The sequence below is a fragment of the Panthera uncia genome, chromosome B4, assembly GCF_023721935.1.
Source record: "Panthera uncia isolate 11264 chromosome B4, Puncia_PCG_1.0, whole genome shotgun sequence".
NCBI lineage: Eukaryota > Metazoa > Chordata > Mammalia > Carnivora > Felidae > Panthera > Panthera uncia.
In genome coordinates, this window is record NC_064809.1 from 34,091,408 (window position 1) to 34,104,287 (window position 12,880).

Consider the following 12,880-nt stretch of genomic DNA (forward strand, 5'->3'; position numbering starts at 1 on the left):
GCACCAAGAAAAGCTTTATCTTTAGCTCTGATCTGGTATCCTAAAAAATATTCCAGTGATTTATGTTCACAATTTGGCAATTTGCCCTCTTACCCTTGTACTTTAGTCAATTTTGTCTGTCTTTACTACCTGTTTGTTTCTTTTGATTTCACTGACTTTTGAACAAGTTAACGTTGAACTTGTGATGAGGGAATTCTTAGTTCCTCTGTGTTTTCACTTGCGAATTTCTTGCTGTTTATGAAACAGATGACCTTTTTACTGTTTGGAGAAGATGATGTCAGGGGCCCCTGAAGTTCCATTTGTTCAGGAGATGCAGAAGTGGAAGTGCTGGAGGATTTGTGGGTGTCTTTGGAGGCAGACGGCCCGAGACAGGGCTGGGAAGGAGAGGGGCACATGGCAGGCATGTGCTGTAGAAGTCACTGGTACAGTCTCACATGTCTTATTTACCTTGAACTGGATGATCTATCACGATAGTTATTTCCCGTAATAGTAATGGCTACTGTTTCTTGAGAACTTACTATGCACCAGGAACTTTGCACACATTCTTCATTTAATTCTCACAGTGCACCCACGTAGTCATTGCTTTTATGACTTCCACTTTCAGATCAGGAAACTGAAGCATAGAGAGTCTTTTTTTTTTTTTTTTTTTTTTTTTTTTTTTTTGAGAGAGAGAGAGACAGAGACAGAGAGCGTACCAGCAGGAAGGGCAGACAGAGAATGACAGAGACAGAGGATCTGAAGAAGGTTCTGTGTTGAGTGCAGAGAGCCCTACGTGGGGCTCAAACTCACAAACCCAAGATCATGACCTGAGCCCAAGTTGGTTGCTCAGTGAGCCACCCAGGCACCCCTGAAATATAGAGAGCTTAAATAACAAGGCCAAGGTCATACAGCTACGAATGGCCAGGCTCAGTTCTCTCAGCTCTCCCTTAGGAGCCATTATCCCTCTTGCCTCTGGCCTCTCCTCCTTACTCCCTAGCTCCTGCCTCACCCCTCCTTATTTCCTCAATTGCTGTGCTTCCAGATCCCTGATTTTCCCCCTAAAACGTACCTTCTATTATATCTACTTTTTTACCCGCTGTTTAGTGGGTTGCCCCACAATTGACAGTCACATTTTAAGGAGGGGTATACTGCCCAAAGTTTATGAGCAGATTTTGGAGTACCTCTTTGTGGTGCTTGTTGTCTAAGCTATGTTCTGGACCCTACAATGACATCTTGCACACAAACACCCATATATCTTCCCCCAAAACATACATAAGCCCACACGTGCATATAAACTCACATAGACACATACAAAGATGCATACAACTGCCCCCACAAACATATACATAATCCCCACATGCATAAACCCACATGCACACACATGCACATACACAAAGATGCACACAAAAACCTGCCACAAAATGCACCTGAACACATATAAACACACACATAAATCACCCCACAAGTGCATAAATGCTCACACACGCACACAAACGTAAACCCATACACGCAGGCCTACTTGTTGCCTCAGCTCTGCCAGACTATCTTCCTTGCCTCTCTTTGGAGACCGGAGCAACATGAGGCTGAGAGGAAGTGAAACCTGCCCCAACAGGAAGTGAAAAGAGGATGGTGAGCTTTTCTGGTGCTTCTGACACAGCTGTCGGGGGACTCAGCAAACAGTCTGCAGTTTCTGGAGCTGCTCTGAGGTAACTGGGATCCCCTGGGGTGGGGGTCCAGCTCATGAGGTTCCAGTAGGTAGCTGGGAAGCTGGGCACTTGGGCTTTGTTTCCCTGGCAGCAGCCTCCCTGCCCCCTACCTTAGGTGAGTTTGTGACTTTCAGTGCGGAGGCAGTGCATAGCCTTTCTCTACAACAGGCTTTTGAAAATGGTTGTGGGCCCAAGGACATTCACTCAGAGTCACAGATGCACATGGTCCGTTTCCTCGTTCTTACTCTGGGAACAAACTATTTTTATAGAGTTTTCATGCACCCTCTTTTAAAAGTAAAAGAAACTTTTCATGAGGAGAGAGATGAAGTAAGCATAGCAGTAATTATCACAGGGATTATTTCTCCTTATGCTTGAGCAGTCTGGTCCTGGACCAGTGTTAGATAAACTTTTATCTGTCAGACCAGGAGAAGTTGCTAGATGTTGGGGCACACAGCTACTTCTGGTGTCCTTGGAGAGGACAGAGTTGGAGATTTAGGAACTTAGTGGCCTCTGTTATGTGTTAGTAAGGAGAGAGGGGAAGGGGCTGGGGCTGTCGATTGGAAGACACAGCATGAGATGGGTGGGATGGTGACACAAATGTCACTCTCCTCTTGTCCTAGAGGTTTTAGCTGTTGGCAAACACTGTAGCCTCAAGACAGAGTCAAAGACTTCATGAAGTTGAGGGGGTTCCTCAAAAGTCCAACTCTCTGATTCGGGTAGTTACCCTACCATAGCTGTGGTACTAGAGTAAATAGTATCCAGTTCCTTCTTAAAATCCCCTGTTGGTGTCTGATGTACCATTGAATAATTGAATGTTAGCCCTGGAAAGGACCTTGGAGATAATGTATTTCAATGATTAGCAAGCTTTCCATTTTCATCATATCCCTGCATTTCTATTTATTTCATATCTTTCTTTAAATTAACTTGTTTTTAAATTTTTTTATTCAACCTAAACAGTGATATCATGTATCACTAATGACACATGTATCACACTTTGAGGACCACTGATCAAGTATAATTTGCCCTTTTCACAGATGAGAAAACTGAGACCCATAGACACTACACAGTTTGTCCAAGGTCTCATATTTAAAGACATCCTAATTTGGGACTGATCCTGAGGTCTTCCAATTTATAGTCTTGATTCTTTCCAGGATACCATATCCTACTATGAAGTATGAAGAAACAATTCCTTTTTTTAAAAAAATATCTATTTATTTCAGTAATCTTTATACCCAACATGGGGCTCAAACTCATGACCCTGAGATCAGGAGTTTCATGCTCCTCTACCTGAGCCAGCCAGGTGCCCCATATTTCATAAATATAATTCAAATAAATAAGCAGATAAAGTGCTAACAGTGTCTAGAAGGAGGAGACCACTAAAGGTGAGTTTCTTTCCTTCCGCTGTTCAATCCTTACTCACTGCCAACCTGGACTAGCAGCTTTTAGGAAGCTTTTAGAATCTTTGAATGCTAATGTTCTGAAATATCAAGATGATATCTCATGGTGTGACTATTGAGTAATTGTCGTGCTGTGATAGGATCCCAGAGAGTCTCATCAATCCAGAGATGCAGGTCTTACATTCTGGTCTAATTTCTTGTATTACTTATTTACTTTTTTCTCCAATCTATTTTTTTCTTTTTCTTTTTCTTTTTTCTTCTGATATATCTGTTATTTGGGTGTTGGATTTCCTGAGCCAATAATCATCTCATTTGTTTCTCTCTTATTTCATCTTAATTTCTAAAAGATGGTCTTCAATTCCATCTTATAATATTGCTAGTAAATTTTAAGATATCAGCTCTTGTATTTTTAATTTCTAAAAGCTCTTCTCATTCTGTTTATTTAATTTATTTTATTTGAGAGGGAGAGAGAGTCAGGAAGAGGGGGAGAGGGGCAGAGGGAGAGAGAGAGAGAGACAGAATCTTAATGACACGGGGCTCAATCCAACAACCCTGGGATCATGACCTGAGCTGAAATCAACCAACTGAGCCACCCAGGTGCCCCTATTTTGAAATTTATTCTTATTTATTTATTTATTTATTTTGAGAGAGGTGGGGATCAAGTGGGGGGAGGGGCAGAGAGAAAAAGAGAGAGAGAGAGAGAGGGAGGGAGGGAGGGAGGGAGGTTCCCAAGCAGGCTCTGCACTGTCAGCACAAAGCCTGACTTGGGGCTCAAGTTCATGAACCGTCAGATCATGACCTGAACCAAAACCAAGAACTGGTCACTTAACCAACTGAGCCACCCAGGTGTCCCTTTTTCTTTTCTTTTTTTTTTTTTTTTTAAGGAATCTACACCTAGCATGGGGCTCAAACTCATGACTCTGAGACCAAGAGTTGTATGCTCCATCAACTGAGCCAGCCAGGTACCCCTCATGCTGCTTATTTTTTATAATTCCCTGTGGCTGGGGCACCTGGGTGTTTCTGTCTGTTGGGTCCAACTTCGGCTCAGGTCATGATCTCACAGTTCCTGAGTTCAGGCTCTGTATTGGGTTCTCTGCTGTGAGCACAGAGCCCGCCTTCTGATCCTTTGTCTCCCTCTCTCTCTGTCCCTCTCCCTCTGTCTCTGTCCCTCCCCCTTTCAAACACTCTCTCTCAAAATAAATAAATAAACATTAAAATAATAATAATAATTCTTGGTAACTGTTTTATGGACACAATATCTTTTCATATCCTTCTTAGGATATTAAGTATAGTTCTTTTGAATTTTTCTTTTATTTCCTTCTCTTGTCTTCCTTCTCTGTACATGTGTGGTTTTGTTTGTTTATTTGTTTGTTTGTTTTGTTTGTTTTTAACTTTCTTTATCACGTTAGAGGCTTTTTTATATGTCTTGTGATCTCTTACTCTCTGGTGATTTTAAAAGTGAAACACTCAGGGTGCCTGAGTGGCTCAGTTGGTGGAAGCAACGACTCTGACTCTTGATTTCAGCTCAGGTCATGATCTCACGGTTCATTCTTTGGCTCTCAAAATAAATAAATAAACATTAAAAAAAAAAAGTGAAACACTAAAAATCTGATTGCAATGTCTTCCTCTACGTGTGAGCAGGGCTTGCTGCTGAAAAGGTCCACTTTTTTAAAGAAGGTCTTATGGTGACTTATTATTTGGGAAACCCCTTCATGTCTGTACTTGGAAGTCTTTCCTCTGGGGTCTCAGAGAAGAACCTTTCTGTATGCTGCCTCCTGGTAATCTGAAAACAGAGTGGTAGAAGGAAAATCAGAGTTTGACGTTTAAATCTGCACATTTTTGCTGACCTACTCCCTTCTTTAGTCCTGTCAGGTTTCCATCTGAGCAATTTCCTCTTCCGGCATCCCAATGCCTGTGGATGGCCCATCTGGGTGGCCAGCCCTGCTCTCCCTGCTTCTGGCCGTGGCGATGCCTTTTTTCTGCTCAGCCATATCCATAGATGAAGCATGGAACCAGCTGTTGATGAGAGAGAAGATGATGCAGCTGGGGGGGCAGCTGGTGCTGACCGAACAGGAGGAGCTAGCCAATGAGAGGCTCATGGCCCTCAAAAAGGCTGAGGTGACACAGGCGATGAGGACCCAGAAGTTTCCTCCCAGCATGCACTTTTTCCGGGCCAAGACTCTCATTGAGAAAAGTGAGGTGTTTAATATCCTGAAGAAGATGCCAAAAGGTAGAGGTTTGGAGATGGTGGTTTGGGGGTGCTGGGAAGGTAGGGAGAACTAAACTTGGAGCTAGTGTTGTTATTGGAGCTGTTATTGTTCTAAATGGAGCAGTGAGGGGTGCCTGGTTGGCTCAGTTGGTAGAGCATGTGACTCTTGTTCTGAGGGTCAGGAGTTCAAGCCCCACATTGGGTGTGGAGCCTACTTAAAAAAATAATAGTAGGGGCGCCTAGGTGGCTCAGTTGATTAAGCGTCTGACTTTGGCTCAGGTCATGATCTCACAGCTCATGAGTTCAAGCCCCACATTGGGCTCTGTGCTGACAGAGCCTGGAGGCTGCTTTGGATTCTGTGTCTCCCTTTCTTTCCGCCCCTCCCCTCTCTGTGTCTTCCTCCCCCCCCCCCCCCCCCCCCCCCCGCCTCCTGCCCCCTCTTGTGCTCTCTCTCTCAAAAATAAATAGGGACACCTGGGTGGCTCAGTCGGTTAAGCATCCGACTTCGGCTCAGGTCACGATCTCACGGTCCGTGAGTTCGAGCCCCGCGTCAGGCTCTGGGCTGATGGCTCGGAGCCTGGAGCCTGCTTCCGATTCTGTGTCTCCCTCTCTCTCTGCCCCTCCCCCGTTCATGCTTTGTCTCTCTCTGTCCCAAAAATAAATAAACATTAAAAAAAATTAAAAAAAATAAATAAACATTTAAAAAATTTTAATATAAATAAATAAATAAATAAATAAATAAATGGAGCAACAAGAACCCCACTTGTCTACTCTGCACCTTTGTTCTTGCTTCACAGACTAGGAAGGGGGCAGTCTGAGGGGGCTGCTACTTCACCCTGGAAACCCAGAGCCCTGCTTCCAAGGGGACTCTGCCTCAGACAGACAGCAGGGAGTGGGTGCCAGGCATCACTGTCTTTCCTGACAAAGCTGATGTGTCCACCCATAAGCGGGTATCTAGGCCTATAGGAGCTACTGCTTTCTTCACAGCTTTTCCCACATCTGCTTCTTCTGCCCCGTCTCAGGCTGAGGTACCAGAGTATGATGTGAATGTTTCTCTTGAATAAACACATTTCTAGTAGTGTATGTCTACAGTATATATACATTTCTATGAGAAGTAAAAAAATTACCATCCTGCACACGTAAATAGCAGTTTGCAGCTTACAAGGACTTTTCTATACCTCTTATTTTATAACATTTTGGGTTTTTAAAAATATTTATTTTTGAGAGAAAGAGAAAGAGAGAGGCAGAGGACAAGCAGGGGAAGGGCAGAGAGAGCGGAAGACACACCTGTCAGCAGAGAGCCCGACGCGGGGCTCAAACTCAGGAGCCTTGAGATCATGACCTGAGCCGAAGTCTGACGCTGAACCGACTGAGCCACCCAGGATCCCCTATACCTCTTTTATTTTAATGTTAAATATGGAGACTAAAAAAACAAAGAAACAACTGTGCAGTTGGTAAAGTCACATCCCCACGTGATGGAGGACATAAGGTTTAGAGAGGTGACATGCCAAAGCTCACACAGCTGTGACACCTAAGTGGCTCGTGTCAAGGCCAGGTGCTAAGACAGAGCAGGAAGAGCAGAGGGACAGTGTATACTGTGACTTGAGGAGCGCTGTAGTCTAGATTGGTGTCAGGTCTGAAAGCAGCATAGGGCATCAATGGCAAGCCTGCAGGCCAGAAGCTGCCTAGATACTGGCTGGAAGCAGGGAATGCAAAACCAATGCGTGGGTGCTGGGAGCAGGCTGAGAGGACTGACAGTTGTGCAAACAGGACCAGGGTGGGAGCAAGGGCTGAAGCTCATCCCTCCCCCACTTTTTTTTAAGTTTATTTATTTACTTTGAGAGAGAGACACACACACAACTCAAGCTCACGTGTGGGGGAGAGGCAGAAAGAGAGAGAGACAGAGTCCCAAGCAGACTCTGCACTGACAGAATTGCTGATGCAGGGCTCAATCTCACAAACTGAAATCATGACCTGAGCCAAAATCAGACACTTAAACAACTGAGCCACACAGGTGCCCCTGGGCTGCTTCTCTCTGTCTCTCTCTTTTTTAAAAAAAAAAAATTTTTTTTTAACGTTTTATTTATTTTTGAGACAGGGAGAGACAGAGCATGAACAGGGGAGGGTCAGAGAGAGGGAGACACAGAATCCGAAACAGGATCCAGGCTCTGAGCTGTCAGCACAGAGCCCAACGCGGGGCTCGAACTCACAGACCGTGAGATCATGACCTGAGCCGAAGTCGGCCGCTTAACCGACTGAGCCACCCAGGCACCCCTGTCTCTCTCTTTTTTTAATGTTTATTTATTTTTGAGAGAGAGAGAGCCAGAGTGTGAGTGGGGTAGGGGCAGAGAGAGAGAGAGGGAGACACAGAATCCGAAGCAGACTCCAGGCTCTGAAGTGTAGCACAGAACCCAATGTGGGGCTCGAACCCATAAACTGTGAGATCATGACTTGAGCCCAAGTCTGACGCTTAACCCACTGAGCCACCCAGGGTCCCCTGGGCTCCCTCTCTTGAATGAGGTCACCATGGCTTCTGACTAGTGAGGGATGCTCCCTTCTTAAACCAGAGCAAAGCAGGCCGTCCTGGGGAGATAATGGCAGACATAGGCCTGGGAAGTCTTTGCGCTGGAGTGGGAAAGGTATGTTATGTGCAGTTGTGGGGAACTCTGCCAGATAGGCAACCTTGTGATTCTCCCTTCTTGTCCATCTACACTGTCCTCACAGCTCTGAGCCCTGGAATCTGGATTTCACCTCTTTTGCTTCACTTCTACCCCTGCCCTCCTTCCCTTTCCAGGGGCTGCCTTACACGTCCATGACTTCAGCATCCTGAGTATGAACTGGCTGGTGAAAAATGTCACGTACAGGCCCCACTGCCATTTCTGTGTCACCCCAAGCGGGTACTTGAAGTTCAAATTTGCTTATCCAGCACCCCCTACTCCTAAACCAGCAGAGTGTTCGGAGTGGGTTTTGCTGGAGAAATATCGAAAGGAGCTACAGAATGTCACTGAGTTTGACAACAGGTGAGTGTGGTTCAGAAAGAATGTGTCACATGCTCATCATAGGTAGTGGGTGGTGTACAGGTATGTCTTAGTACAACCCCATTTATGAAAATCTCTCCTTAAAAAAAAATCAGGGCACCTGGATGGCTCAGTCAGTTAAGCGTCTAGTTTGACTCTTGATCTCAGCTCAGGTGTTGATCTCAAGGTCATGAGTTCAAGCCTTGCATTGAGCTCTGTGTTGGGCAAGAAGCCTACTTAAAAAAAAAAAAAAAAAAATATATATATATATATATATATACACATATATATATATCAGGAGGCTTTTTCTTTTAACTTTACAGGATACTTTGCTTCACAAAAGCATTCAAATAGTAAGTTTCTGGTTCATTTAAAATTCAATCTGATCCGCAAAATGTATTAAAAGTGACACTATTGTTGCATCAAATGAGATTTGTCTAGATGCTTAATTTCCAGCAAGAGGAAAAGTTCCCAGCTCCTGGAATAATGATGGTCCATTGGTGGGTGAAACAGCTTGAAAACATGATGAAGCAACTTCCTAACAAATTTGTAAAGTAATATTATAAGTAATAACTGTTTTTTAATCATAGAACCATCTACCGAGTGCTTTTTTGAGATTATTGCCCTTTATGAGTAAGAAATGTGAAGTTCAGTATGGTTAAGGAAGTTGCCCAAGACCACACAGCTAGTAAATGGCTACTCAGGGATGTAAACCTGAGTCAGAGTTATTTCCATCAACAGAATACTACACAGTAGGTAGCTTAAACGATGGGAATTTATTTTCTCACTGGTCTGGAAGCTAGAAGTATAAGATCAAGATATTGGCAAGTTTGGTCTCTCCTGAGGCCTTTGTCCTTGGCTTCCAGACAGCCGCCTTCTCAGTGTGTCCTCACATGGCCTTTCCTCTGTGTGCACACTCCTGGCATCTCTTGTACCGGCCCTATTCTATTTGGGCCCCACTGTAATGACCTCACTTAACCTTAATTACCACCATAAAGGACCTATCTCCACATACAGTCACATTGAGGGTGAGGATTTCAACATATGGATTTTAGGGGGACACAATTCAGTGCATAACACCCCTAGCAGAGGCTTAGTCTAGGGTGCAATGGGGTCAGACTGGCCAAACATGCACAGGGGAGCAAGAGAGCCTGGTTGGTGGGAACATCCTACCTGAGCTGTGCCCTGAGGAGCATAAAGCAGGTCTCAGGGATGGAGGCCTCCATCAGAAAGCCCGGGGTGCTTTCTTTGGCCTCTCATCACTGCTCACTGTGATGCATCTGGGTTTGCTTCTGGGTGAGAGAAATGAGGTGGGCAGGACTCCTGCAGATGCCTGAAGGTGGTGGCTTGAAACACACTTCTTCAATTTACCCTCTTTGTGTCTTATGCAGACTTCTTCAGACTTTCACTCTGATGACCGAGAACCCTGAGGTGGCTTATGCAAACCAGGATGCAGTCTGGTCCAAGTTTAATAGTATCTTCTTCACAATCTCTGGCCTTGTCCACTATGCACCAGTGTTCAGAGACTATGTCTTCCAGGCACTGGAGGAGTTCTACCAGGACAATGTACTCTACCTGGAGCTCAGAGCCATGCTGTTCCCGGTGAGCCCACCTCTCCTCTCCTCTCCTCTGCTCTGGCTTGACTTTCAGATGTTACCTTGTAGGTCTTCACAGGCTCCCAATCCCAGTATTGGGATAGGGACTGGATGCTGCCTTCATCTCAAAGGGGACATGTGTCCTTCCAGGGATGACCATGAGCAAGGAAACCTGAACTGTACTTGGCTGACTCCCACAAAATTATGACCTTCACCCTCACTGCCCTTTTATCCCATCTTTTCTCATGATCTCCACTTCTCCCCTTCTCCCCTTCTTCCGGATACACAGTGCCTCCCAGTTGCTCAGAGTTTCCTGCCCTTGGGCTCTGAGCAGTGCCTCATGCCTGGACCTTTCTTGCCCTGTCTCCTTTCATATCAAAATTTAGCTTCCCAGAGTCCCTCAGGATCATGCTCTTGGTACTGGGACAGCTATTGGGTCTGGCAATTGGATCATCCTGGTAGCCTGGGGAGAATGGATTGCTATGTGAGGGTCACCCAGTGAAAGAGGTGGGGATGGAGGCTGGGAGAGTAGGCAGACCACAGGTATGAGACGACAAGGCCACAGGCACAGTAGCAATGATGAGGAAGAGCTCGTGTGCTGGAGGAGGAATCTAGAGGTTTTACTGACTAACTCTGGTGGTGTGGACTCTACTGCAACTGGCTGGTATTCGTCTTGGGTTGTCTGGTGGTGACATTGATGGTGACATTGGGGATATAAGAGGAGGGGCTGGATGGGAAGGGAGAAATGGTTTTAAACCTGTAGAATGGAGGTGCCTATGAGACATCCCTATGAAGATGTCCAGGAAGTTGCTGAATATATGACTTTGGAACCCAGAGGAGAGAGGGTTCTAGCCTGGAAATATATGTTTGACATTTGTCTGCAGAAAGGTAATCTTTAAAACTGTGAGAGGGATGAGGTTCCCGCAGAAGCTGCGAGATGAGAGGAGGAGTGGGCCTGGAAGGGGGCCCTGCACACAGACATCAGATGGAAAGTTCATGAAGTGGACTCAGAAGGAGCTGTTCTAAAAGCAGGAGACAACTAGGATGGCTTCCACAAGAGGGGAGGCCTCACTCAGGAGAGCAGCCCCAGGCGATCAGATGCTCCCAGACCATTCCTCTGGGATATCTGTTAGAGAGAACTTCCCTGAGGACTATTTGTGGGAAGGATTTGGGTATTGTGGGAATGGGAAGGATTTCTGAATCCTCACAAACGTTGGAGATGGTTAAAGATTCTAAGACGCTTGGGGAAAGTAACCTTTGTATAGAGCTCTCCCCTATATTGTATCCTAACTAGTCTGCTCATTCACTGAAATATTTATTGAGTGCGTCAACACCTTGGTGACTGACCTTCAAGTTTGTGGCAAGGCCCTCAGGATGGCATTATTTTGGCTTTGTTACCATATTCCATGGTCTTTATAGGTTCAGAAATTGTATTGTTTGTACAGTCAGAAGTGATAGAGCTCCAGAGGACTGACACACATGGACCAAGTTCATAAGAGGCAGATGTATAAACAAGAAAGGCAGAATGCTGTTTTTTGGAGAAAAATCAATCAGACCAGACACTTAGAGCTTCTTGATTGGTAAGTTCTCTCCTTGAAGGCAAATTGTAGCCTTTCCTAAAGCCAAATGATAGCCAGAAATGTGTTGTTGAACCAGAGCCCTCATAAGCCTGGTCACTGAGCTCTGAGAATTTACAGGAGTCCATGACAGTGGACTTAACCTTGAGAAAAATCCAATGAATTCCCGGGGGGGGGGGGGGGGGTGGAAAGTGCTCAAATAAATTGACTTTATTGAGGACAGTGTTTTCTTTTTCTTTTTTAATGTTTTTTTGTTTTTTTGTTTTTTTTTTGAGAGAGAGAGAGAGAGAAAGATAGAGAACACACATGAGCAGGGGAGGGGCAGAGAGAGAGAGGGAGACACAGAATCCAAAGCAGGCTCTAGGCTCTGAGCTGTTAGCACAAAGCCCAACATGGGGCTCGAACCCATGAACTGTGAGACAGTTCTCACAGTCTGACTGAGAGATTGACTGAGCCACCCAGGCATCCTGAAGACAGTGTTTTCACATGTATGCCTATGTATCTATGAAACTTTCTAGGAAACAATATAATGTACAGGTTGTGATATTTTTGCATTCTAAAATTTTTAAAAAATTCTCTGTGGGATTCCTAAACTGACTTTACTACCCCTAGTTTGATTTAAAGTGTTCAAGGACTTTCTAATGAAGGATTTACGTGTCCCAAGAACCAGTAATTCCAGTTTGTGGGTCAGGGCTCCCTTTCCCTTCTTCTGAGACAAAGCTTCCTCAAGGCTCAACTCTCCCAAATGACCCAACTTTTCCCTTAGTTATGTTAATACCCTCCTTGAGGTTAGCTCAAGGCCAGGCCCTGGAGGGTCCTGGTGAGCTGGGTCTCAAGTAAGGGTGCCTATCTCCCCCAGGATCTGACGTTTGTTTGATAGTTAAAGCTTTAAGCACAGTTCTTGGGAAGTGGGAATGGGGCTGACCTTTGTCCCTCAGTAGAGCTTCCATTGGTTTTGGGAGCAGAGTACACAAATGATCCTTTTCCAGGAAGAGAGAGTGTCCAACAAACTCTTAAGAGAAGAATTTCTGTAGGAGATGAGCTGGCCCTGGGCCTGGCCTAGGTAAGGTGAAAGAAACTGCGCTTCCTGGAACAATTTATTCCCATGTTTTTTGCCTAGGAAATCGTTCTGTCTCCAAGCATGCACTCCCCACCTGCCCCCCATCTAAGCCCCTCCTCCTGTCTGGGTCCCACTTAGGCTGGTTTGTAGGTTGGCCAATCCCTCTTTCACCCCCTTCCCAGGACCGTGTCTGTCTGCATGTCCCCTCTTTGTCTCCTGGTCATGTGGGTATTCAGCACTGAGCAGTTGTTGCCTCGTTATTTATGTCAGATCGTGAGATATTCCAGACTGGCACCACATCTTATATTGCCAAGAGGCACCAAGAGTGATAATCATGCTT

General features: G+C 45.2%; 1 protein-coding gene across 1 annotated transcript in view; it reads left to right on the top strand.

Moving 5' to 3' along the window:
* The first annotated feature begins 884 nt into the window (after positions 1–884).
* The window catches only part of ADA2 (adenosine deaminase 2), a 31,476-nt gene continuing 19,480 nt past the window's right edge, over positions 885–12,880 (top strand). Inside the window, exons 1-4 of the mRNA XM_049627020.1 lie at positions 885–1,685; positions 4,946–5,312; positions 8,086–8,311; positions 9,700–9,910. Coding sequence (XP_049482977.1) covers positions 4,991–5,312; positions 8,086–8,311; positions 9,700–9,910 — 759 coding nt within the window. The 5' untranslated portion in view covers positions 885–1,685; positions 4,946–4,990. The remainder of the gene's footprint in view (positions 1,686–4,945; positions 5,313–8,085; positions 8,312–9,699; positions 9,911–12,880) is intronic.